Raw genomic sequence first — 27,841 nt, 5'->3', positions numbered from 1 at the left:
GGCTCTTTTTAAAGAGAGGTATGTTGTCCCCCAGGTTGGTGTTTTAGAAAGCTAATCTAAGGTGTATTCTAGAGCTCACCAATTCTGAGTTTGAAGAAGCCTGGACTTCTATCTGGTATTAGTCCCTATAAATCTTCTACAACTACAGCTTCTATTAACTGAACTGGAGGACTAGAAAGCAGCAGAGATCAGGATGCATGATAGTGCTTTGATAACTAAATTCCTCATCAATCATCCTGTCGGTAAGTGAAGTGACGCTAGAATTTGTTACCAGTCCTCACAACACAAATATCACGGCAGTCTACTTCCTTCCCTTCACTGGAAGAGAGTTTGTATACATCTCACTAGACTTTATAGTGTGACAGACAGAAAAGGATCAAGAAAATGCATCAAAGTCATTGGGCTATTCATTTCTCCAGGTATCTCCTTCTCTTCATAAGAACACCAGTTTGCAGTGAGTTATGAAGATCCAAATGCTGCAACCGTTAGAACAATGTGTTTATCAGCCTTGCTGCCCTTGCCATGAACCTTCTCTTTAACAGATCTAATCCTGAAAGTGATAACCATTCTCTAAGAGTTCATGGTCAAGTGTCAAAAGTGGCAGTCAGTGAGTTAGAGTGGTGGAGGGGGGAAAAAAAAAAAAAGCACAACAATGGAAAAGCAAACCCTCTTCTCTACAAGACAGTCACATTCGAGTTTTCTTTACGCAGTCTGAAATAAGAAGCAGGAATACTTGTATTTTTGTATTTGCAAATCTTTGTACTTCCCTTCCTTTACCTAGAGACTATGCAGATAAGAGGCTCAAACATATCAGCAAGCTTAATAAGTTACCATCCATGAGGTAAGATGCAGCAATTGCCTGCGTATACCTGCTTAGTCTGTCTCAAAGCAAGGTAAAACTTGTTAGCTTAAACCTCATTTAGTCACAGTGATTCAGACACAGCCTCTAGCCCAAATCTGTTTTATTTATCTTTACTAAGAGCCCACTATCAATTATCAAAGTAGAGCTAGGGAGGTCTGCTATAGAAGCATACTGCCAGTCAGGCAAGTAAGGTTTTTATCTCTGCCTCTGTTAACAGATCTTTGGGCAATCCTATGAGAACAGGTTGAGAGAGTTGGGCTTGTTCAGCCTGGAGAAGAAAAGGCTCTGGGGAAACCTTCTAGCAGCCTTCCAGTACCTAAAGGGGGCCTACAGGAAAGCTGGAGAGGGACTGTTTACAAGGGCATGGAGTGATAGGACAAGGGGTAATGGCCTTAAGCTGTAGGAGGGGAGATTTAGATATTAGGAAGAAATTCTTCACTGTGAGAGTGGTGAGGCACTGGAACAGGTTGCCCAGAGAGGCTGTGGATGCCCCATCTCTGGAAGTGTTCAAGGCCAGGCTGGATGGGGCTTTGGGCAATCTGGTCTAGTGGAGGGTGTCCCTGCCCACGGCAGGGGGGTTGGAACTAGATGGTCTTTAAGGTCCCTTCCAACCCAACCCATTCTATGATGTCACCTCACTGTGTTTCATGCTGACATCAGTGAAATGGGAAAAATATAGTCAAGTAATCTTAAAGCAAGCTACAATTTTTAGATAAGCAAAGCACTCAAGTATCAACTATTACAATGCGACACACATTCCGAGGGCAAACAGGAAATAAATGGAGTAATGTGACTTGATAATGCAAGCTCACCAATCTCAACCCCTTCCCTCAGATGACGCCCCCCTTCTACCTTGCAAAATGGTTCCCTATAAACAGGCTTCTCTCAGATCCCCATGCTGGTATCAATACCAGCCCTGCTCCTGATACAGAAGCTGCAGCATAAGCAAAAACATCAGGTAACACTCACACATGCACTACATACCATAATAAGGCTCAAAGAGCTCACTGGAAGCAGAATAGAAGTCCTCTAGTTTAAAATCATTTGGTCCTTTCAAGGTCATGCCAAATCCTTTCGCGTGCCACTTCCGCCTCCACAAGACGTACTCAGAGAAGCCTCCGGGACCAGCACACACATCGGCAAAGTAGAGCAGCTCTGCATCTCGCTCCTTTATCAAAGGCCTCTGCAAGAGGAAACTGAGGGAATTCTACTGACCCAGTAACAGCTCCCATCGGTCAAACCAGCTACACAGCGAACTGCACTACTCAGAGAAGTCTCTTTCAAGCACTTGTTTTCCCAGCTAGTGTCCCAAGGATTCTCCTTTCTCCCCACCTTCTCCATTCTCTGAGAAAGCACTGCTGTTTGAAAGTTAAATAGAGGCCCTCACCCCATGGAAGTCCTTAGGGTTTGTAAACATGTAGTCAAAGACATGGTCCATATTTGCCATCTTCATTGCAGCCCTGTAAACACATGAATAGGGACCTATTAAGTTTCAACCTTGGCTCCCAAGGCTGAAAGCGGACATCAGTGGGAAAGGAGCTACACTATCAGAAGTTCTGCGAACCTGTTCAGGAAGAAAACTCCACGGATCATCTCATAGGGGTTAGACCTCGTTCGGGCTCGACGCATCTCTTCTCCATCCAGCTCATCAAATACACTCTGCACAAACAGAAACAAAATTGAGCTGGACCTGACACAGGCTTGAGGAACAGGTAGGCACAAGCATTTCCCATCCTCATGCTTCTCTCCCTTTAGACAGCAAATTCTGTGCAGTTTGGTTCACCAATACATGGTGTTTTCCTGTCACATAATGACATTCACTCTTCTAAGCCACCCCAGTTCTTAAGAAAATTTAGTGACACTGAAAAATTCTGTACTGATAGCTCCAGAGCCTGGTGACATGGTTAGCCACCTCAAAAGCGGTCCCAGCCTAAGGTATTTCACTCAAAGATACACACTCACACCCTACTGCAACTTACAAGGGCATGATAAAATCTAGGAGGGAAGATGAAGCACACAAGAAAAGAAAGGGAGCTTATTTCCTTAGCTTATTCAAGTCTTCAGCCTTTCAGCTGGACTAAGAAATGGAGACTGTTTTCATTCATCTCTTTGAAGGCTGAGGTGCAGAACAGGTAGCTGAACAACCAGTAGCAACCGGGATGCTAGGTCATACCAGTGGCACAGAGGTGAAAAAGGATGTTCTGAGCTCTTGCCAATCACCTAAGTAACTACTCAATCCTCTTCAATTATGTCACTTGCTTCCCCAAAACTGCAGTTCCTCTCTAAAGAGGGGGACTCACCTTGCACTGCAGGACATTACGTAAAAGCTCTTCACTACAGAACTCTGTTTCATCTTCTATCACCATCTTCCTCTGGAACAGGACGATAACACAGGTAACAATTAGCAAACATGGTATCAGTCATTTCAGAACGCAACGTGTACCAGTAATGAATGAAGGCGGCCAACCACATACTAAGCTGTATTAGCAAAAGTGTAGCCAGCAGGCTGAGGAATTATTCTCCTCTGTTAAGCATCTTGAGACCACGTGTGGAATACTGCATCCAGTTCAGCACTCCCCAGTATGAGACAGACATACTGGAGCAAGTCCAGCAAAAGGGCCAACAAGATGATGAGGGTGCAGAAGCACCTGGTGTACGAGGAGAGACAGAGAACAGTTTGTTCACAATGGAGAAAGAAAGATCCTATTGCTGTCTGCAAGTATCTAATGGCAGGAAATAGAGAAGATTGATCTAGACTCTTTGAGATGGGCAGACAAGAAGCAATGGACACAAGCTGCAACACAAAAAAATGCCAACTAGCCATATGAAAATTTTCTTTTGCCAACTGGGTTATCAAACACTGAAACAGATGCCCGAACAGGCTGTGAAATTTCCATCCTTGGAGACACTCAAAACACAACCAAACAAGGCTTTGAGCAACCTGATCTAGTTGGACCTGCTTTAAGCAGGAAGCTACACTAGTGATCTCCACAGGTTCCCTCCAGCCTAGGTTATTCTACAACTCTTTGACAAGGCAATTGTTTCAGGCAGAGTAATCCTGCATCATTTTAGGCTGGTAAGTACTGAGATCTAAAAAATTACCTTCCCCACAGTCATCCACTCCTTCAGCTCCTGGGCATCAGGAATTTCTGTGGTGCACTCAAGGCACCAGTCCACCTCCTCATAGGCACTGGGCTGCAAACACAAGGAATGGGGAGAGCCAAAGACATTTTTGTTAGCAAAACATAACAACTACTTGCTCCACAAAATTTTGCCTCCCAACCCCAGCATAAGGGGTTATGTTATTTTAGGGCCAACCATAGAGATTTTTTTTCCTCCTAATCTAAAACATCTTATTTGTTTGGACTTAATTAAAAAAAACAGAACAAAAATCAAAAAAGCCTCCACCACAAAAAAACCCACACCACTGTCCTCTCATTACAGTCTGATAAATAATCAAGACAGAGCAAAAGCCTAGTACTCTCAAGGTACAGTTTAGAGACACTGCAAGAGACAGTTGCCAAAAAACCCCACGCTTCCTGATGGTGCTTTACACATTCTTTCTCCCAGTTCTTTCTGAAAGGCTCCCTCATTTCACAACTTAATTCAGGCTTCGAACAATTTTTATAATCCTGGGAAGGAATTGTTTTAGCAGTTAAGATCAAAGTGATGCTACTCCCCCACAAAGAGAGGTTGCTAAGATCTACTAACCTTCTTATATTTATTATATCATTATTATCATCCACAAGGGTTAATCAGACATTACACTTATCTGCTGTGCGCTACAGAAACACACTGGAAGATAAGACCTCAACCAATGAGCCTCCAGAACAGGTCTTAAATTCTTGGCTTTCAAGGAATAACCTCCAATATTATTTTCAACTGTTGAAAATAATTCAAAGAATGGAGAGCAAAGTACTATAAGGTGCACCATACATGACTTGACAAGCGTTGTTGCCCTTGACTAACAAGGGCTGGGACCTTCTGGCTTACTCTCCAGCTGCCAGATCCCTAGGATTCAGTATTGTCGTTTGGTTTCTTTTTAAATACAAACATACAGCAGCTATTTTGCACCAAATGATATCAAAACTGGGCTTTACTTTCCTGATAACATGTATTTCTATTTCCCAATGTTCTTACCTGCTGAAGAGCTTGACAAGACACAAGAATAGAACATCTAAGCATTTTATTTGGGACTATTGAACACACCCAGAAAATGTTGGGGTTTTTTTAAAAATCAACTATACATGCATGAAAACTTATACACAAAATAAAAATGGTAAACTCAAAAGAGCTTGATAAAAATTTTCAATCACATTCACTACTGCAAACTCAGAAACAAATCCTACAAACCACAATTCATCTGAAACTAATTTTGTGCCAGAACATTAATATGTGTGACAGAAAACAAGTTTTGCCATGCTGTTCTGGGACAAAATAAGGCCTGGGTCTACCCAGCAGAGCCACTTAATGGTAGGCAGTTGTATCAGACAACACTAAACATCATTTCCAGAGGGCAAATCCTGAACACAGCAACAGAAAAGGGATTCAAAACAGGAAGTACTTACCTCTGGCTCATCCTGCCAATCAATATTGAGCTCCCCATCAAATCCTTTGAGGGTCAGCCCAAAGCCTCTCCTTCCCTTCTGATTGGAGGCCTCAACAATATCTTTCCTGCCTTGGCCATATTTTCCCAGACCTTCTCCTTCTCGGAAGCCCATCTTGGCCTATAAAGAAAGCAAAGGGAGCACACTGAGGCAAGCGGACTTGAGTTTACCTGCTACTACTGGGGTCAAAGACTGGCAGGGAAAATGGCATATCCCCCTGAAGTGACTTGAAGGCATTGAGCATTTTTAATCTCAGCTGTGGCTTTCAGGACTTAACGCTGAGTTCACTTCACTGAGGCAGGACACAAAAACCCCGAGATCTGAAGAATGATGTTTGATACAACAGCACATTACAGAAGGTTCAGTAATGCGGGAACAGCCTGCTCAGAGGGAGAAACAGTGAGGAGCCTGGAGCCATTCATCACAGTGTTCAGTAAGCACAAATGGTTCATAAAACAAAAGATGCCGGCACAAGAAAAAAATCATGTTGTGATGATATTCTTTGTTATGAACATGCACTCACATACATTTCAAGAAACAGTTAAAACTTCACCTAAAACTCAGAGGAGGAGTGCCAGACACACTGCTCCTGAAACACATTCCCATCTCTTAGGTTAAAAAATATATTCATTAACTGATAGTTCTTCAGGCTTTTCTTTTCATAAATTTTAGCAACAAGAGAACAACAAAAAGCATGAGTGCAGTCAATTTCACTCCCTCCAGTATGCAACTACAAGACAATAAGTAAATAAAAGACTTAAGGATTAAGTTTCACTTTGAATGAATATTATCCATATACTCCTTCCTGTGAGAAGCAACAAAAACATTGTTTATTACCAATCTGTATGAGAAACACCACAAGAACATCTGACAGGTTTTATACAAAGGTAGGTGGTGTCTTCCCATTGCCTTTGCTACCTGTCTCTGAATCAGATCTTGAAATATGTACACCAAATGTGACAAACATCAAGCCTGTTATACAGTGGTTTTCTGAGTACAGAATTTTGAACATCTAGTAATCAAGGATTATTTTCCTTTTACTTACCTTATGCTACCAAATCATTCAACCAGACTTGATACCACATCAATCTTTATATTCAAATTTATGAGGCCTTACAAACAAAAGCCTCGCAAATTCAGTAGTAAAAGCTCCTTCCTGTATTGTGGTGACTGAAAGCACACATTCTAATTGGCTCAGGAGAGAACTTCCCAAGTAAGAGAGCGTCTTGTGCTAGAATCAGCAAACTGCAGCCCACTGCCAAAAAATGCATGTGGACAGATTCTGAATGATCAGCAACAGGATTTACCTACAGAGGCACAAAATCAGCAACTCTCAGCCTCTGGATCCTATTGAGGTTTGATTCAGCAAGAGCTAAAAATTCTTTTTTCACATAGAGGTATGGTCCTGCTGGCAAGCAGCGTTCCACCTCCTTGAGAGGCAGTATCTCCCTGTTCCCACTCCTAGAAGCAGCCAGCACTTCCCAGCTTCTGGCAGTATAGACTGAACTTGTAACTCGGCAAAGGCAGGTACAAGCTGGCCTACACCATGGCAAGATTGGTGACCCCTGCTCCTGTGAGCACAGGACCAGCACAGAACAAAAGGAGACCCATATTCAGTCTCCCACTGAGCCCAAACTTCCTGTCACATTCCAAGTAATACACAAGTATACATCTCATCTTCTCTGCTGCCCTTGGAAATAACATTTTTGTTTCTCTGTTATCAAGAACAGAAATTCTTTCAGGATGAGATACTTGTGATACCACAGTGACAAAGTTAGCATAAGGAATTAAGTGTAACAGCATGCACCAAAAGAGACTCCTCTTCCACTATTGCCTTTAAACTCAGGAACAAGTTGCCAAATTTGGGACTACCTTGAAACAGTCAACCATTTTCTTAGAACTTCCTAAAAGTACTTTCTTCCCCACACTAACACTGTGCAATCAAGGGGTTGGCAATCACCTTCACAGTTGCTAGCATTCACAACTGCCTGCCTTTCCAAGAAGTTTCCAGCCTTACATAAAGCAGAATGGCACTACTTGAAAGCAAAAGAAGTACTTCAATAATTAAGGTAATAATTCTACAAGGTCCAAACCTATTTTGACCTACCATGAGCTTTTGGGAGACACTGTTATACATTGAGTAGCGAGATGAAGTACCCTCCACAAGAGAGTCTTGTTTGAACTCATTGCTGAAGACTGGTCTTTTTTCATCATTCTCACTGTCAGACCCACTGCTGCTACTGGAAGACTCTGAAAACAAACAAAAAAAAGTGAGAAAAGGGAGTATGAAAATAAAAAGAAAATGAAAGAAACACATCTCAGTAATCACATGAAGAACTATACAGTGTGACTCATTAAATCCTCTCAACACACATAGAGAGGACACTTCAGTATCTCAAACGTGCTACAGGAAGCATGCAAGTGTAATATAAAACACCCTGTGGAACCAACAGCTGGTCGTCTGCCCCTTTGTCTCAGGGACACACACACAACCTCTCTGAGCCAATGGATTCTGGCAATTGGGCCGGGCAAACACTATTAGGGCAGCAGAGCAGGCCACAGCATGACCATGACAGTACACTGTGGTGTGACCGACCTTTGCAATGAACCTGAGGAGCCAAGAAAATCGACAGAGATTCTCTCCCAAGAATAACACCTTGCTAAAACATACTGGATTTTCCTCAGTTTCCTACCTAACCACAGGTGTAAACACACCCCAAACTCAACCAAAAATCCACATCAAGCACACAGGCATCTACAAAATGGCCAACACTGCAGAAAGAAGAGAGAGATAGATCCCTTAATCCCCATATTAAACTTCACTTTGATTCCGCTACCCACCTCAGTAGCGAGGATCCACAAGTTCACTACAGCAGATGAGACAGTTTTTCACCTGTAGACTTTACTGATGCATACAAACCCAGGTGAAAGATAACATTAGAAGACATCAATCTAGTTTAAAAATACCCTGACAGACACAAAGGTTTGAGGAAGAAGTTAATCAAGTGAATGGTCCAATCACGGTAATAAGTACCACTATAAAAAATAAACTTTTGTCACCTGAAACTGATGCAGCAGAGCCTTCATGGGCACCAAAGAATGAAGCTCTGCCTATGCCCAGTTCTACCCTGGGACCTACTTGGGAAGAATCTAGGCCTGTATGAGCTGTATGGTCCTCGCTGCTGCTCTACAGTTGCGAGACGCCCAAACCTACTTGCTCTGGGCTGGATGTAATTGGGATCTGGGCAGGAATCGTAGTAGTCACATCATTTGTCCCACTGCCTGCTCTGCACCAGGCGGCTAGTGAGAGAGGCCCTACAACCCACCAAGTCCTTCTGCCTCTCCTGTGGTAATATCACTATGAGGATGAAGCAATGGCACAAATTTCCTTCCTGAAATTTGCCTAGCACCATGTCCGTCACACTGAAGTTAATGCTACAGGGCAGACCGTACAGAGTGCTGGAGCAGCAGCCTACACCAAGCACAGCCATGCTCTTCATCGGACCTCTGCCTCTTGAGCCTCCCTTGTTCGCCGAGCACTAGAAACCATTCTGTGCTACTTCGTACAACTAGGAGAAGTTGAACTACATAAGTTGCCCTGAGATAACGCAGAAAGTTGTTGTTAGCAGAGTTAATCTTTTTCTGTTTATCACTTAAAAAGGAATTATTTAGCTCCATATAAGTGTTTAAAAAGACACATTATAATTACCTAGAAAGAAGGATTGAACTTCTCTTACGTTTTTCTGATTTAAGGAAAAACACAGATTATTTCTCTCCCAACTCAGATCTCTGTATTTTCCTGTTACGAAAACTGAGCATCAGTGAAGTAACAGGAAACAACCAGAGAATCAGTAGAGAAAGGCCATTACAAGAAAGTGACAATGAAAGACACCACAGCGAAACATATGACTATGGTATATTTCAATGTGTGCTCAATCTTTGTTGCTGAACCATTACATTTTAAGATTCAGGACTTGTTTCCCCACATAACTACTATGCTAGGGTTTTACAGTATCAACCTTTGAGGCTTCCAGCTTGAGCCAAGCAAGGCTACGATTTAACTTGTGTTTGCAATATTATATACCCATCTTGATTTCCAAACGTCTGTTACACAAGCTACATTTCTCTTTCCTTCACAAAGTTCTTAGATGTGAACAGGACCATGATGGATTTTGCTTTAGGGTTAGTTACTGCTTTCTGCTTCTCCAATACACAGCTTTAATTAACTTTGCTGCCTGCTTTTGAGCTGTGTCTTATTTTCCAGAGGCTCATGATGTGCCTCAAACACAATACCCACTACATAAATCTCAAAGTCCCTTCACAACTCTTCTTGCTTTTAACATTTGCTAGGCCATGCTCAGCTGAGATCAGATCTCAAATCACTTCTCCCCCAACCCTCTTTCTTTCATTGGAAACCACAACAGGTGTAACAGACTACCGAACAATTAACCCTATCCAAAATGTTGTCCTTGAACTGTATCAACTTGTTTCTTAAAGATTCACAGCATATTTTGACCCATATATGAACTCAATAATCAAAAGGGAGGGGAAAAAAATCTAAAAAATATTGGTTTGAATTTGTTAGCCCAGCCCCAAGCACACACAGCATTCCCTACCCCAGCTCTCACCCCCTGCACCTCCAACCTCCTCACTCACCGCCAGCCTTGCCAGACCGGTACACGCACCGTACCCTGTCACTACAGCTACTCCTAAACTGGCCCACCCATCTTCCATATACATCCCCTTCCATTTTCACAAGATGAAGGCTTCTTTATCTGTTCAGGCCCTTTTTCACCAACACTTTACAACCACAGGAAATCCCAAGACTCAGAAGCAGCATGCATGACTGTGAGGCAACCTGAAGTACTGCCCTGGGTGAGTTTAAAGTGCCCTGCAACAGCAATACCAATTGCGTAGGGCACTCGCCTCATCTTTGGTATACCTCAAGCCACAGGTGAGAAGGCACACTGACTTGAGAAAAAGTAGGCAACTAATCTAGTTAATTCTGAAACAGTTTTTCTTTCTGAAGCCAAACACCTGTAAGGTCCCACAACTCCACCCTCCCCCCCCAAAATAACACTGAACCAGAAAAGAGACAATGCTACATTGTAGGAGTCCCTACCAACCCACCCTTTGTATTCATCTCAATTTCTCTTATCTGTAAAAGTATGGTAAGATTATTGATTTTTTTATTTTTTAAACAATGAGGGATTATGATGTTTCTTTACAGCACAACACCCACAACTGCTTGCTGCTGGAAGTTTCCAAAACAGAAATAACTACTGAGACTGAAAAGATTAACACTGCTCATTTATTACAAGAATCTTTACAGCTTTGGATCATGCACTTGTCATCTACCTCAAGTTCTATTTTCTGTGTCTGAATTCATACAATTCCCAGACCAAACGGTTTACGTGAGATTTTAAAAAAGCTAAAAAAATTCACACCAATCCAAGTTTGTGAACAGAAATAACGTAGGTTTTCGCCTAAAGAGAGAGTATGCCCCTGAGGTTCAGGCTATCAATTAGGATTTAACAGATGTAGGTTCAATTCCTAGTTATTATTTAGATTCCCCGCAGCAGCATATTATTTCCAACCTTACCCTGAGTAGTATGATTACTAAATTGAGTTTCGTCATCTGAAGTAGAACTGAGGGTTAATCCCAAGTCTTCTATCCTCTTCTTTTGCTTCTTTTGGGGGCTGCTAAATTCAGGTTCTGTCCTTCTCTTCATTTTTGCTGAAAGAAGATGATCACACTTGATAAACATTAAGCAAATTAATTTTCTCCTGCATGCTGAAGAGTAAGGTGCAGCAGCATGGATAATTTTATGGACTGTTCTGTATTATGCTTCTCAACTTAAGCTGAGAAAAAAGTATTGGCTTCTTTTGAATCTAACTTTTTTAACAGCTAGCCTAACTAAACAAACACAAAATCTATGCAGAAGCTTCCCTATTACCGATGACTTGAATTTCAAATAATTTCTACAACCTATTTACCATTAATGCTAGTAACAGATGAAGCCAACCCAGATGTCAGCACTTAAATATATGACAGTTGGTTACTACTACTGAATCAAGGGCTCATTTTATCCAAACACATCACAAATGAGGAAATAAGATCAACCTAATGGTGAACATGCGAGGTGAAACCAATTTCTCACAAGAGACTCATAACACCTCTGGCCTCTCTTCTGCAAATGTTAATTAATAAAAGAGCTTTCCCACATGACTTCCATAGCAGAACTTTACTAAATACATGTGCTCAGGTTGGGGGGGTGTTTGTGTTCTTCACCAGAAATCACTGGCAAGATATCAAACTTCTGGCTGTGGCTGATAAACATTGCATAAACCCAGAAGAAGGACTAACACTTAAGGCAGAGTTAATAGAAACCAGCTGCGAAGGCCTCCAGAGGACAAGAACCAAGAAACAGGAAAGCAGGTGAAAATTAAAAGGCATAGATGCTTAGAGCACTAGCTAAACTTCCCTGTTATTGATAAAAAGCAATAAAAACCTATTGGTGTTTATTATTCTAGATAAGAACGTTGAGCTAGAAAAAGATGCCCCAGGTCACTGATTCTAAGCCTCTGTTATCAAACTTATTTCCATGAACACATACAGGGCAGCTTAAAACCAATTCCTTTATTCACCCCCACAACTCTGACTGCAAAATCACCCCGCAACTTCACTGCGCTATGGCTAAGACATCTTTTTGCTTCCACCAGAAGTTCACTTTCAGCCAACTCATATTTATTTGCTCTTGCGCAATTTAAGGTGGTGTTTGGGGTTTCGTTTGGTGGTTTTTTTTCCTTACTTGGTTATCTCCAACCGACTGAGAGCAATTTTCCATTTCTTCTCAGAGAGCCTCTTATTAGGCTAAGGCGCTCTCAGGTCACCGCTGCTGGCGTCCTCTCGCCGTCCCCACCCTCCTAACGGTCCCCCAGCGCACCTGCTTGCCCGCTGCATTTCAAACTACGCCGAATTAACTGCCAGTTAAGGAACCCCCGGCCCTCGGCAGCCGTGAGGGGAAGCTCCCCCTGCAGCACAACCCCGCCACCGGCAAGGGACGATGGGGGCCCCTCCGACCGCCCCGCCGCCGCTTTACGGGCACGGCTTTTCCCGGTTTGACACGGCAGCCTGCGGGCCGCTCCTCAGCCAGCCTCTCGCTCACGTCGCACCGGCCGCCCCGAGGCCCCGCAGCCCCCCTCCCCCCCGCGGCCGGTACGAGAGGCCACGCAAAGCGGCAGCGGGCCGAGCCGCGGGCCCCCCCCAAGCGAGGGCAGGCGGCAGGGAGCCTGCGGAAGCTGCCGGCGGCCGCGCCCCGCGCTGACCCGCACACGCGCGCCGGGACCGGAGCCCGCGGACACGGCTTTGGCGGACCGGGCGGCACTCACGGAAGAAGGAGAAGAAGGAAGCGGAGCGGGGGCAGGCGAGTTGCTCGGGCCGGCTCCGCGTCCCGAGGGGAGATGCGGTCCCCCTCCTGCGCCGCTACCGGCGGTTTCGTTTCCGCGCTCGGAGCCGCCGCCGTCACCGCCCCCGCTCCGCCCCCTCCCGCGGGTCCTCCCCAGCCCGCCGGCGCGTGGCAGTGACGCACCGCCCGCGCCGGCACCGAGGGGCCCGTTCCCGCAGGCGCGCCGCGGGCAGCCTCAACCCGGAAGTGGTCCCGGCGCCCCCTCCGCAAGGCCCCCTCGGGTCGCTAAGCAACGCCGGCGGTGCAGCGGCATGGCGGCCGCCAGGGCCGCCCCCTCCCGCCGCCGGGCCTGGGCCGGTCCGCTCTGCCCTGCCCTGCCCGGCCTGCTGCAAGCGGGGCGGGACGCGGACCACGGGCAGGGCCCAGCTCGCTCAGTCCTTCCCGATAGAGGTGAGGTAAGGGCGCACAGGGATGAAAATATATTAAAATTATATGTAAAATGTTATATATATATATGCATTTTGTAAACATATTGTATATAAGAAGTATATAGTGTGTTAACGCACAAATAATTCAGCCACTGCATTAAAAAAATGGCACTTTCTAAGAAAAACAGCTTTTTTCGTGCTTCTGAAGGAGACCTAGCTGACAGCACTCCACCTCAGCGGTGACTGCAGGCAGCAGGGCCCTGCGCTGCCCGTAAACATCATCACTCCTGCAGACAGCCCAGGTTTCCGAAGAAATGAGGGGAATAGCCTGCTCACCACTAGACACTTCACCATTAACTAACTACAGCTTTGTTGAGCAGAGCCAGGTTTATGTAAGGCCAGCAATGATAAAGCTGTTCACACAAAAGCCAAGAGGTTATTTGTCATGTCGGGAGGTTATTTGTCATAAGGATTTCAGGCACTAATTGAGCTCTTGTAATTCGCATTAAGCTTGAAACCCAGGGGCATGCAGCTCAGTACACAGGCATGGATGCTTAATCTTTAAAACCAAAATTAACACAGTGGCACCAAGGGAGAGGAGTATACTATTTGGGAAGCATAGTTTATGATTACCTTGTTGCTGTAAGGTATGTGTCTAAGTACGTGAAGTTACAGGAAAAGGGACTGGCAGGAGGGAAGAAGGAATAAGAGCAGGAAGCAAAACATTGACTAGCCAGAGCACCTTTGGGAAAAAAAAACACTTAAATTGGGGGGAGGGGAGAAGGCTGAATTATTAACTTGCCTGTTACATCCTCTGCAAAGTTACATGACAGTTGTTGCTAAGGCTCACCAAGCACTAACACAGTAGATTAAATGTGTGAGAGACAGCATGTGTCAGACTGATCGTGCAATCCATAGATCTGCAGGAGTTAAACAGCGCACCGTCCCTCTGCGACAGTCCTGTTCCGTAACCCATTCACACTCCATCCCAGCTATTGCTGCTGATGTTGATAAGCAATATATTGCTCTGAAAGTGTTTGATTATCCCACTACATGACAGCAATCTCCCAACAGAAAGCAGCAAGTTTTGAATCTGCATCAACTGTGACTAGCTCAGAGTTGTAACCGAAATCCTGGATGCCAGACTGAAGTAGCTTGATGCCATCCCAAGACAGGTAACAGTTTAGGGCATGACATCTGAGAGTGGACGTTCAGATGTACAATCAAGAAGAAGAAAGGATCCAGACCTTAGACCAAAGGAGTATTAGAAATGGGGGCATCTTTTCCAGAAGCTCATACTTCAGTATGTCTAGTCATCAGCTCTTTATCTGGTAGCAGTTTCAGTGAGGAACTGAACGAACTGAGAGGTCTGCTTTTGTCAGTGAAATGCTTTTGTTACTCCTTAACTTCTCTCTCTCCCTGGACCTTTACGCACTACGTACCTACTGGTAACAGTGGAAAAGGTTTGGTGTACCACTTACGTTCTTCAAATTCTAGTGAAAAGATGACACAGTCAGAAAGCACACCAAAGAACTACTCTGTTGCTAGGAGAAGCATTATCCTTCTCTGCAATATGCATAAACACCAACATAACAAAATAAATATATTTAGCAAAAGGAAACAAGCAAAAAAAAAAGCACAGCAACATAGAAGAGATACACAGTAGAAGAATTTGCAGTCCTAAGGAACCAGAGTATTTTCCTCATACTCCTCATTGGGAACGCCCATTCCAATGTCAGGCTACCACACATGCGTTCTGAGGAACCCTCTTCTCTCAGACGTCCTAGAGAGCATATATTCACAAAAGGAACTTTCAAGAGCCCATATAGAAAATGAACATTAAAAGGGAAAGAGGAAAATTCAAGATGTAATGGCTCCTTCACAAGATAAACCATACACTAAGACTTAGAAAGTTGCCTGTCCCGCAGATCAGACCTACCTTCCCTGTTTAAAGGCCTACCAATCAAATCTGTCAGAATGCACTACTTCCCCAGGACAGCATCATCATTCATGCACCTTCTTAATGGGATCTTTCTTTAGAGGAAGAAGATAAGAGGTATGATTCTATCTACTAAATTACCATTAGGGTAGCCACAGGCTTGAAGACTTGGGTTATCTTTTATCAATTCCTGAATACACAAGTCTTTCAAATAACTTTAAAATAGTCATGCTGCTTGCAGCAATCAAAACATGAAGCAAAGTCATTAAAATGAGATAGTCTGTGTTTTCTCAAAGAAAATCTAAGACAACTAAGAGAAAGACATTCATCTCAGTGGTTGCACCAAGGAAGACTACTGCAGAAATGGATTTATATTTTCCTTCTTAAACAAAATAAACATAGAAACAAGAAAGTACATACAAATAGCCAAAGAAATATTACAGATGAGAAGGGCTTCCCCCACCCTCTTCTCACAGTGTAAAACAGTCCTTTCCATGTAACAGCTAAGTCAAAAGCATACGCCACTGAAAACGGAACTTCACAGACAAATTTGTGATAGGATGAGGCAAGACTTGCTCAGTCTCTTAGGGATGGGTGATTCGCTGTGAGGGTAGTACAACCCACAGCTCACAGCAGTGTTTTGTAAACAATAAAACTAAACGCTTTCTTTGGTGCCTTGTAGTTGCCTACGGATGCTGCTTTCCTACCCTGCCAACAGGGCACTGCACTAATTCAGATGGCAGCACTTCTGAAGAGGCAGAGGCTCCTCTCTGCTGCTGACAAGAGCTATATCTGTTTCTGAAGTCATTGCTAGTAACTTCTGGATGTGCTGGTTCCCAATTCTAAAGCCCTTTATGCAAAAGCCTGAAGAGGGAACCAACCAAAGATACTACAGGAAAAGATCACCAGCTAAGGAATTCTGGAAGATTTAATCTTCTCCATCCCTATCTAACAGAAAACGAGTAACATCAACAGAGCAATCGGATGGCCAGCAGCTCAGCTTACAATGCACGTAAGCACTTAAGGCTGCCAGGGTCCATAACCCGCCCTTTGTTACCTTTACTGCCAGAGGCCTGGGACGACTCTAGCTGCCATATGAAATTCAAGAGGAAAACCCACGTTGGCACTTGCTCCTGATATACCACTCCTGCCTGCTGCTGGGGATGGCCAAGTTCTCAAATAGCTCAGGCCATTCCCTCTGCTGCCTGAAATAAGGGAAGCTGATGTACACATTTAAACATGTCATTCACTAAGGAAAGGGCAGTGATGCATACAAACTATTACATTACACCAAATAGGTCACAAGCGATCATGGAAGCCTAGGTTTTGTATGTCAACCATCTAGGATAACAGCAGCTTGCTCTCTCACAATCCCAATTTCGTTCTGGAGATCAAGCTTCTGTACGTTAATTTAAAAAATAAGGTCCTTCTTCCAAATGCTGCTAGTTCTCAGCTCCAACCTCTTCAAAGAGTCTATCCTTCTAGATGTCCAGTCCACTCATCCAGCAGTAGTCAACCAAACACCATTAGCCTGGTTCCGGGCAGCACACAGGCAAACGAGTCCCCAGTGACAGTGTTTAGATAATGTAGTAGCGTTCATGGTAGTAAGAATCACCCTCAGAGTCTTCACTGTCACAACTGCTCATTGACAAGATGGAGTAGATGGAAGAAATGACACTTCTGTCATTGTCTGTGGCTGGTTTCACCAACACATTCTGTTTCTCTGCATTCAAAACACACAGATACAAAAGTTAGTGACCACTGTACCCACAAACACTGCTAAATTACTAGTTCTCTTTGAAACTTCCAGCCTCTCAGTGTCAGCTTGCAATAGATCTTTCAAAGCTGCAGGGCATAGGCCTTTTCTTTTCAATTTTCAGCATGAAAAGAACACAGGGGGTTTTTTTGTTTGTTTGTTTTCTTAAGTTTCCTACATGCCTTTTCCTGTTAAGACAGCACAGATGAGGAGACTTTCTCCATCCTTTCACTGGCACACAGCTGGCAATGGAAGTGGCTAACTATTACAGTGCCTTGCCAGGTAAGAAAGAGGGAAGGAACAAAATGTGGTAAGGAGCTCTCAAACAACTAACACTTGTTCAGGACGCGTAGGGCCCCATCAAAACCTCCATACATTTAAGAGTGCAAGCTTCCTATGTGCCACTTGTATCATTAGTTCTCTTTCAGCTGATTTCTTCTTCAGAATTCATGTTTAAATAGATGCATGGTTATCTTTGTCTCAATCAAAATGTTTCCATCACTGAATAAAAAGACTGCACAGAAACAATTCATCCTTCTTCTTAAAGCGTGTCATAGCGAAGCTAAATGATTGCCTATTAATAGTCATTTATGTGATAGATGTTCTAATTATATGAAGGCAGGCTATAAGCTTATTTCCTTTTTGTTTAAACAAGCATGAAGACCGCTGGTTCACCATAGAGAAGCAAAGTGGACTCCAATGAAGGCACCACTTCATCTAATCACCATTAGCTACCTGATGAGACACTTCGACAGTGCTATGACATACTCTGCAGATGTGCATATTACACAAGAACAGCGTCAGTTCTGCAGAGGTGAAAGCAATTCACAAAGCCAAGCCGGGCAGCCTCTGAGCAACGTAGCATTTCCTGAGGGAATCAGACCAAGTTGGTTAAACTCAGGTGGTAATTTCAGGTTTGAACTAACACTGCTTAGCAGTGTCATGCTATGTCACCATGGGGAATCTGAAACACTTCAAAAGCACCTTTCATTAGGTAAAAGGCTTGACACATTGCAAAATGAAGGTTCATGCACTCGAGGAAAACAAGACAATTACTTAAGAGAACACAGCAATAGAAATTTGTTCAGGGGTAGCAAGAAAAGACTTCTACATTTCAGCACCTAGATACAAGTGTCAAGTGCTCTAGAAACAAATTTGGAAGAGGGAAGCAGAAGAGGAATAACCTATACTGGAGTTTTACTTAAAGCCATTGCTGTCACGCAGTCTGTCAGCTACAACTAGGCAAGAAATTATGCATTTAAGCCACAGTGGCTTTAACTCCACAAAAATTAACATGGCAAAGCAACTGCCAGTTCAGCCATACATTTACATGACACACCAATGTTCCCTTCAGACTTCCTACATAAATCTAGCACACAGGAGAGAATTCATGGTTTCTCATCAGGCAGTGCTCTGCTGAGTTTTTGCAACAACGTATTCAATAGTTTAATCAAAACGTGCCTGGTAAATTTTCCAAGGCCCAATCTATATAGTTTTGCCTTTATTTAGTGATCTCTTTGAAACAGTGTAACCTTTACCACGGTTAAGTTGTCCTGCTCAACTGTGGAATCATACTAAAGTATTTTCCAAACTTTTTATTAATTTGCTTTTACTGTGCAGTAAAGCTAGTTACACAATATATCTTAAAATTAATTTTCTAGTGTTTCTGCTGCATTCCCTGAGCATCTCCTTGGTATATAGGTGCCAAAAAAAGTTGTACAAAATAGATGGAATGAGAGATTGGACTCATCATGCCACATCCACCCACCTCTCACCTTTCCGCTCTCTGATAAGGGTCAGGCGATGCTCTTTCATTTCCACATCCAGCTTTTCTACCATCCTGTCAATGCAGTTATCCAGCACCAGAGAGCGTGTTTTGGATTTGATCTCTTGCCTGCAGATAGGGCACTCCACTTTACGTTTCGTCCACTCGTTGATACAGTAGGAGCAGAAGCTGTGCGCACAGTTCAGAGTGACCGCCTGTGGAATTTGAGGGAAGGATACTTATCAGAGCATGCTCACACAAACATTGTCAAGAAAAAATACTGAAGTCGGAAAAACATTAGATGAACACTTCCTATAAGGGAAGGGGCTGGGAGAAGCCCAAAGCCCCTTCCTCTAGCCTTTGTAGGGGTTACACAAAAACTATCCCATGCCAGAGCGCAGACAAGTTTTACAAATCGGTTAATGGATTCACTGTAGATAACAGCGAGTCAGACACACAGACAAAAAGAATTAATTCTATTGTAAATTTCCCCAACTTGAAAAGGATAAATTATGGAAAACTCAGATACTGCAGAATAGCATCTGAAATTACTGAGAAACCAGAAATTAAAATTTCAGCTAGCTCTTAAGTCATTATAGCAAGGCTAACACATCAGGTTTCCTGTAGGAGAATGTAATGAAACTGAAGTTCTAGAGAAACACAAACAGAAATAACAGTCTGCATTTCAGGCATAGCCTATCACTAAGCAGGCATGTTTCTCAAAGAAAGACTTTATCTGAACAATAGAAACATTTCAGGACTGGACTGAACACTGCACCCCCCTTCCTTCACTTACCTCTTCCTATATCTTCCTATATCTAAACCTGTAGCAGTCCAACCCTAGCCAACTAGGTCCACCACAAAATGACTCTTCCCTAAGCAGGCTGTCAGCAGCAGCTCAGAGCACCAGTTCAAAAACACCCAAAACTGCTCCAAGCTGATATGCATCTTAGAATTAAGCATGCATCCCTGTGCAGGTAGAGACATTAAAGCTGAACTTGCTGCCCAGAAGAAGAGTTAGGGCAGACAGAATGGGTTTCTGGACCAACCCTTACCCACAACTCACTGTGGGTCTGTTGAGACTGTTAAACTAGCGAAGTAAAGAAATAAGCTTGACTATTGCTTTAATAGAACTAGGGGAAGCTTCTCAAGTCTCTTCTTTACCGGCAAACCCATACCAGTTCAAACATACCTCGATGAAGTGCTCAGAACAGATCGTGCACTGCAACTCATTCTCCAACACATCATTCATCTGATTCAACACCTCTTCTTTTTGGGCTCTCACCTTTTCCTTTTCCTCCTAGTGGAAAAGCACATATGGTCACACATCAACAAAGAACAAGGTTTTACGCAATACAATATTGGCAGGAAGTGCATGTGCAGGGGAAGGTAGTGCAAGTAGAAAATCATACAACTGCAAGTCTCCACATGTCAAGTCTGTGTCTATTATACACCCAGACCTGTAACCTCTCCTCTTTGTAGTCATGACCATATTGAGAATATTCCCACCCACTGTAGAGAACTTACAAGCAAGAACAGCAGCCATTACCAAAATTCCCTTCAGTCTAAAGAAACTACCAGCTGGATCAATCTTTTCAGAATCTCTTTCAACCTCTTCCCAGCACGAGTTTGGTTTAAGTCAACAGAACAGTTGTTTCGATGTCTGATGTAAAGAGCAAAACACTCAGAGAAAATACCTCAACTATTTAAAAAAAATAAAAAGAACCATAAGAATTTAAGCCATTTACTTGCATTTAACTGCCCAATAATTTTTTTTTTGTTTAGAGTTAAATTAGGCTCCTAGGTACCTGCTCTATCTTCTAAAAATAACAAAGAAATTCTTCCAATTGAAGCTATACTTGAAACAGCAACAGATTGCAAAGATGACATAAAAAACTCCCAACCAAACATAAAGCAAACAGTCAGAGCTGGATAATGTGATAATTTCCAAGAGTAAGACACAGGAATGGACTTCCTTAATTATTTTGCACTCTTCACTTTGTGTCAAGGGCAGGAAGAAATGTGGCTTATCTCATTCATTATTCAAATTCCATGTTGTTTCAGTCCTACACTCCCTTGTAGGACTGCTGGAACACTGCAGTTTTACTTGAATGCACTCTTAACTGAAAATGAAGCACCTCACTTTTCAAACCCCCTTTTTTTTTTTTTTTTTAAAGAAAGGGTGGAATGGGCGCACTTGTCCTGCACAACACACAGTTCAGGTGCTCTAGGCTTTCTTTACGATTGAGAAAGATCTAGTAATGGCTGTTCAACACTACTTTATGGACAGAGCAAGGTGTACCCTCCCCCAATCCTGGAAACTAGAGTCATCTGCCACCTCAAAAGACAGGAGTTTTTCACTATAGGAGGCAAAGTACAGTCAAGACAAATGTTAAATAAACCATCTCCTCTGCTGCAGCATATCATGTTTCACATATGAATAAAACTAAGAATTCAGTTATTCCTTACCTTGGTTTCTTCCAGTTCTTTATTCTTGGCTCGAATTATTTCCTCAAAATCTTTTTTACTACGGCTCAGTTCTTCCATCAAAGCATGATGCTGTAACAATACCATCCCAGAAATCATAAGAGTGCCATTATCAGCTATCCTATTAAATATACATGGCCATAATCATGAGGTTCAGCATACTTATCTCTCCTAATCCCCTCCTAAAAAGGGCAACACGTGTCTATATAAATTGGAGTGTTAAGGCAGTTTAACCTGAACTTAAAATTGGAATGTAGTGACAGTTATTGATGACCTTCCCAGTGCCACGGTACTTCTTATTCCCTCTCCCAGGTTACTCTTGCCTTTCAGTTAGGTTTTACAGCTACCATTTTGAGTGCACCTGAGACATTTGCATACCAAGGGGTATTTGGCACATAAGGATTGCAAAAGTATGTCAGTGTACACAGGGTTACCTGAAGCTGTTTTCAGATGAGCTTTCCAAAAGGAAAGACCTTTTGGAAAAAAGCCTAAGTGTGTGACAATCTCTTTCAAAAACATTCCTAACCAAGAGTAAGGTTTTTTTCATCTGGTTAAAATTGCCAAAACAACTTCTTCAAAACAGATAACTAGCAGACAGATCTCACAAAAAAGCCCACCAGCCTAAGGACCAAATTCAAATGATTGCAGCTACTTAATGCTTTCAATCTGAATGCATATTCTCACCATATTTCTGGCAAATAGCAACTCCCACAAAGAGAGGTCTGCCACTTTCTGGCAGAAATTTGGTCTATATGTGAAGATCATCCAATTTGCACCTGAGGCAAAATCCTAGTCTTCTACCAAGAGGCCACAGCAATAAGACTGACTTAAGACTCATAACTACTTGCCTCTTGCAGGACCTGGGCCAGTTGCTCCTTCAGATTCTCTTCCCCATGTTGCCACTTTCCACCCTGAGGAAACAAAAAAAACAAAACAAGACCTTTTTGCTGGAAGAAAACTGGTTTAGAAAAAAAAAAATAAAGAAAGTAAGGGACAGAAAATTACTACTTTGTACACTCTCTTTAGAGGATATGCTTAAAGAAACAACACTCTCTTTCAGGAAACCCTGAGATGTCCCACTCTAGCATTACACGTGTGAAACAGAAATTAGAGCAATCGTTTACTGTGAAGAGTTAAAATGGATATATCATTTACAGTTACCTAGTTGGAACACCTCCATGATATTCTAGCTGTAAAGACACCAGCATGTTCATAGCAGCAAAGAGGTCAGCAACAACTTAAACATGAGAAAAAGCTGCAACTCTATCTCTGAGCACACTCAAAGAGGTCAGACATACCTACAGCTCCAGCTGAACTTCCCCTTGTGCCTAAGCACATAACTCCAGACTCCCTGTACTTCTGATACAGGTATCTTGCCTTTAGCAGCAGACTTTAAAGGAAGTAACTGATAAATTATGAAACTTACTCCAAGATGAATTCTTACTTCCTTTAAACCAGATTTTGAGCAAACTCAAGTAGAAAGACTTCAGTTTGTTATCTGAAAGGGCATACAACAATTCACTTGCTTGGAAAGGGAATGGATTTGCCACACAAACTGGGCTTTAATTCAGCCATACACTAGAGAGAAATTGACACTTACATTGCTCTGTAACCACAGGAAATCAGGCAGAGACTTTTGATTATTTTTATTTAAAACCATGCTTTTTTACTAACTGAAATGCTTTACTATCTTGCTGTAATGAACGTGTTTGTAAGAAAATTTAAAAAATTATTTTGTGCCTTTTCCCTAATTCCACATGTAGCCAAATCACTTCTGTCTCTGCACCTTCTTTTGGTACACATGCCTGGAAATTAAATACTTCCATGACAATTAACAGGAGTAATTCACACAAATGTTATTTGTGTCACTGTATCTTATTTTGGATCAATGTCTTATATTAGGCATTCCATAAAAATTGAAAAGACACAGGCCAAAAAGATGACCACCATTATACCTCTAGCTTCTGCTGCTCTTTAGAGAATGTCCTCTCCAGCTCTTCCACCTGCTGCTGATGATGCTCTTGTTCCATGCATAGCTGGTCCTGCAACTCCTGCAGCTCCTGCTCCATTGCCTGGATCTCCTTCTGAGCGCACTTCCTGCGCTTCTGCTTCACATTCAGAACTGCTCTCTGCTTCTCCTGCACTTTGACCTTTAACTTCATTATATCTACTAGAGTTTTCCTCAGCATTTCCAAGCCAGTCCATGACTGTGCAAGACCAGAGACTTTCTGGTCTTTATGGGGGTCAGACAGGGCTTTCTCGGAGTGGACAGAGCTACTACGCACTGGACCGCCATCCTCCTCGCTTGGTCCAGGGGAAGGCAGCTTGACGTCCATCTTCTCTGTTAACTGTCTGGCCTCTTCTGCCCTTCCCCATGATTTACCCAAAGGTTCGTTTTCACAGGACACTCGGTCTCTTTTGGATCTGGAGTTTGAAGGGCCTTCTGATTCAGGTGTCTCCAATTCCTCCAAACTAAATTTACGTTTAGTTCTTGAACTTCTAGCTTTCCCCAGGTCATTCCTTTGGGCTAAAAAGGGTCTGATTTTCTCCCATTCCTCTTTAATTACTTCATACTCGTATTCAGCAGTCTCTTTGTTTTCCAAAGGCACTCCCAACTGGATATGGTCTCCTTCAGCGATAGGATAGGCTTTTGAGGGATCCAGGCGCTGTTTGTTAAGCCAGACTCCATTTAGACTCTGCAAATGAATAGAGAATCAGCAAAATTTAATATGCAGTTACAGAGTCCTCTGCAAGTTATTTCTGGCAACTGTAAACATATCTAACCTCTTCAGTGTTGCAACCAGAACAAGTCAGCTCTTTAAATAAACCTTGCAATATCCAGTTTATTGGCTTAGCGTCCCATTTATTACAGCTATGGCGTTATATTATTTACCATGCATTATTCCTGCATTACAGATTTTGTGCACAAGCACTAAGAACAACATTAATACTTGCACTTGTGCAGAAGGAAAAGAATGAACTCTAAGGGGGGAAAAAACTGCCCAAAAGCTTCAGAAATAAGAACTAACCAATATGAAGAAAAGATCATTGTCAAGAACACAGAATATTGCAGTAAGTATTCTTGACAATTAATGTCACCTGAAATTCAAGAAGAAATTAGAAAAGAAAAAGGAGCATAGCTTATACTGCTTAAAGAAAAAAAGAAACAGTTCTCCATAAACACAGTGAGAATATAAACAAGAAGGAAAATATTCAAATTAGAAAAAGGATTTTTAAATTAGACACTAGCTCAAGAAATAGTTTTGAAAAAAAGCAAAACTGATCTGTGCTCAAGATGAACTGCAGAATCATTAACAACTGACATATCTCAAAGAGATTCAATAAAACAACTTGACAAAATGGTAGCAGCGATAACACAGAGGAAGTGTTAGCAGCTAATCTACCATAGATGTTTCCAATCATGTAAAAACTGTAGTGCAGCAGAATTTTGTTTAAGAGCAGTATAATTCTAATAGTAGCCACTCCATTCCTTCTGACTAATCTGCTCTTGATTCAAACATCCTTCAAATCTGCACGACATGTTGAACATTTCTGTTCTACCAGTGCTGTTTTAAAGCAAGTTTTTGATTTTAATTTTCAGCCTGAATGAGAAAGTGGAGAGATCAGGATATAAAAAAACAGATTACTGAAGTCAAAGTGAGACGTAGCTGAGGACTCTGATGTCAACACTTTATTCTAATCAGCTGAGGAGTACTTCCAGAAGAAACTTGTTTGAACATAACACAAAGCATAGTTTTTCTAACAATAGATTCTTGCTGTAGTTGATTACAATTAAAGCAATTGTGTCACTACAATAAGGAATATCAGCTTACCCTTTCATTAGCAGTACAAGAACATTATCCTTTTGAATACTGCCAAAATTCATAGGATTTTTTTTTTAAGAGAGTAACACAAAACAGGTTCACAGACTGCTAAGCGCCTTTGGCGAGACTACAATTGTCTGAAAAATGCTCAACTTAGAGACAAATCTACATAAAGCAATACAGTTTGCATCCTAATTGCAGCAGACTGAAGCTTCCTGCTGGAAACACACAACAGACAAGACACATTCCCACAGACCTTCTATCACACTTATACCATATTATATCATAGCCCATACATTGTTTGAGCCCAAACAGGGCATTCTCTTCAGTGAATCTCAGAGTAGAAGGTCTTTAATCAGTCTCTGTACCTTGTTATCCTTGACAGTCCATTGGCCTTCCGCATTTTGCTGGAAAACACAATGCTTACGAGAGATCATCAAGGGACAGGTTTTTGACACCAGCTGGTACGTGAGATCTAATCCTCGGCCTATAGTGACCTAAAAATAAAGTAGTTTAGTAACTGCCATCAGAAACAAAACAGTAAATTCAGTTTATATGGTTTCAATTCAAGTACAAAAGAAATCTATCTTGATTAGCATCTTATAGCTATTTCCAAAGAGTTCAGGATAACATGGGGTTTTTTTTTTTGCATTTAAATTCAAGAATAGATAGAAAATGAAAACTTACAAAGTTTGAAGTATTGCCTTTCACTCCCACTGAGGAAAATTTGATTGTTCTAAGGCAGGTTACAGCCTTAGTTTCATGGAAAGCTTCGTCAGCAGCAAAGCTGCTCAATGTCACTCTCAATCCATCCATGTCCCACCTTATTCATTACCTAACTAAACACTGTTTCTTCAAACCAGTACAATTGTTCACGGGTCTCAAGATTACTTCTTACCTTCTTTTGCTAGTTGCATCTGTTCAACTGTCGGTAAACAGGAAAAGATGCAGGGAAAAAATAGCCCAGAAAATTGCCATCACATAAAAAATGCATACATAACCGTGCCCTAAACGTGTAACACTTGTAAATCACACCATCAATGTTAAGGCTCAGGAACTAAGCTACATGCAGTTTATAACCAGTAGTGAAAGTGATCCAAATAATCTGATTAAACTCTAATAGCATCTTTGGAAGAAGGGACATAATTTAATCATACCGTTTCACAGTGTCTTATTAAATCTGATCTAATTGCAGGCTGCCATTTAAAGCATGGCTCTGCTCTCCCTCCCTCCACTGCCTCCTTTGCAAGAGCTGATAATCATACGTACTTGTCTTATTCATCTACACACTGCACAAGTTTTCAGTCAACTTATTATGTAATTAGACAACTACATGGATCCAATGTAATACAGCAGAAAAAGGACACACACCTTTCCACAGAAGCCCACAGTTAAATCTAGTGAAGAATATTATAAAAGCGCACTCTAGTTTTCATGCATGAAATGAAGGCTGCCCTTACTTTCCCCTGCAATCCCAACTCATTTGCATCACACCTTCCAATTCTTACAAGATGGCAAGATACGACAGTCAAGAAAAATTAATTCGCTACACATTACCTGAGCAGGTACCATCCAAGTTTAAAGCAAGAACTCTGACTCCCACGTCATAACTAAACGTAAGGCAGCAAACTGAAATCATGAAAGGAAATTTTCATGCTTCATATATGTTAGTATTACGTCAACTTGGATTGTATATGTAAGAGGTACAAAGACTCAGGTGGATAAAGACTCCTGTTATTAACACTCAGTCACAGACATCTGGCACAATTAAGACCAGGCAGGGCCAGTCACAAAACTCCCCCTTGACCAAGTTCATTGCGCGTCAGGGGGCTGAGGCGTTGCCACTCGCCTGCTGGAGCTCGCTGCTGCCCAGAGCAGCACTGGCAGGCCACAGCACATCCCCGTGCCTCAACAGTGCAGTTTGGCGCTGACATTTAAATCCCCAGAGAAAGCAGCCTGTGCTAAAACACCAGCCTGCGGTGCCGGGATGCCGTCAGTCCCCCTGTTGCCTGCGACAAGGGCTAGAGCACTGTGCAGACAATCACAATAATAACATCTTGAACGAGATTCTCCGCACGATTAAGAGAGCCCTGGCTGCACGTGTGGCAGGCATATTAACTCTAGTCCTTCACGAAGCATACTTGCACACCTCATAGCTTCAAACTCACAATGGAACAAGACTATATGTTTGCTTAAAGAGCTGCCTAGCGTTGAAAGACACGTTAAGAGGGGCACCTTTTGCAATGCGTAAGCACAAAGGGATTAGGTACAGCATGAACACACACCACCAAACCGCCTGCCTTCGGCCAGTGGAACAGCAATCCTCTTACAGCACCCCAACCTCAGTGCATGTGTTTGCCTGTGGGGCTTAGGGGAAAGAGTACAAGGACCCACTGGGGCCTTTCAGTTACAAAATATGAACATTGAAAAAGGCTTATTCCTACACCATACTCAAATAGATTTAAAATACGACCTCGTTTACACCTGAATAACCAAAGTCACAAAACTCAAGTACATTACGTGCTGTTAACCTCACCAAGGCATCGCCCCATTGATTAGGCTAAGGATTCCCCCCCACACCCCTTACATTACCGTGCCACGCAAACAACTCCTATTTAAAAACGAGACCGTGTTACAAAACGGTTGATGACGACTTGGCAAATGGGACTCAAACGCCTGCCCTCACGCCGCCGCCCCGCTCCCCCGCACGTTACCGGCGCTGAAACGCTCCCGCCCCGGCCGCTGCTCCCCCCTTGTGCCCGTG

The 27,841-nt window shown here is 42.6% G+C and overlaps 2 protein-coding genes across 8 annotated transcripts in view; both read right to left on the bottom strand.

Moving 5' to 3' along the window:
- Positions 1-13,035, bottom strand: part of CMTR1 (cap methyltransferase 1) — a 28,213-nt gene extending 15,178 nt beyond the window's left edge. Inside the window, exons 1-9 of one of the 4 annotated variants that reach the window (XR_008576543.1) lie at positions 12,862-13,035; positions 11,072-11,206; positions 7,577-7,719; positions 5,431-5,589; positions 3,965-4,057; positions 3,163-3,234; positions 2,427-2,521; positions 2,250-2,322; positions 1,847-2,045 (exon numbers count right to left, since the gene is read on the bottom strand). Coding sequence is in view for 3 of the 4 variants with exons in the window: in XM_054821774.1 (XP_054677749.1) it covers positions 1,847-2,045; positions 2,250-2,322; positions 2,427-2,521; positions 3,163-3,234; positions 3,965-4,057; positions 5,431-5,589; positions 7,577-7,719; positions 11,072-11,201 (964 nt within the window). In the remaining variant the exon portion in view is untranslated. Of the gene's footprint in view, positions 1-1,846; positions 2,046-2,249; positions 2,323-2,426; positions 2,522-3,162; positions 3,235-3,964; positions 4,058-5,430; positions 5,590-7,576; positions 7,720-11,071; positions 11,226-12,281; positions 12,535-12,861 lie in introns of those variants that run through there. The other 3 variants (XM_054821774.1, XM_054821775.1, XM_054821773.1) reach the window with 3 other exon arrangements.
- Positions 13,036-13,925: 890 nt separating this feature from the next.
- Positions 13,926-27,841, bottom strand: part of RNF8 (ring finger protein 8) — a 15,103-nt gene continuing 1,187 nt past the window's right edge. Inside the window, exons 1-8 of one of the 4 annotated variants that reach the window (XM_054821778.1) lie at positions 25,765-25,969; positions 25,446-25,574; positions 23,209-23,949; positions 22,102-22,164; positions 21,236-21,325; positions 19,959-20,066; positions 18,777-18,981; positions 15,583-16,968 (exon numbers count right to left, since the gene is read on the bottom strand). In XM_054821778.1, coding sequence (XP_054677753.1) covers positions 16,823-16,968; positions 18,777-18,981; positions 19,959-20,066; positions 21,236-21,325; positions 22,102-22,164; positions 23,209-23,949; positions 25,446-25,574; positions 25,765-25,893 — 1,611 coding nt within the window. In that variant the 5' untranslated portion in view covers positions 25,894-25,969 and the 3' untranslated portion in view covers positions 15,583-16,822. Of the gene's footprint in view, positions 16,969-18,769; positions 18,982-19,958; positions 20,067-21,235; positions 21,326-22,101; positions 22,165-23,208; positions 23,950-25,445; positions 25,575-25,764; positions 25,970-27,841 lie in introns of those variants that run through there. The other 3 variants (XM_054821776.1, XM_054821779.1, XM_054821777.1) reach the window with 3 other exon arrangements.

Source organism: Grus americana, chromosome 3 (genome assembly GCF_028858705.1).
Source record: "Grus americana isolate bGruAme1 chromosome 3, bGruAme1.mat, whole genome shotgun sequence".
Classification (NCBI taxonomy): Eukaryota; Metazoa; Chordata; class Aves; order Gruiformes; family Gruidae; genus Grus; species Grus americana.
This window is presented reverse-complemented; position numbering and strand designations above follow the sequence as displayed.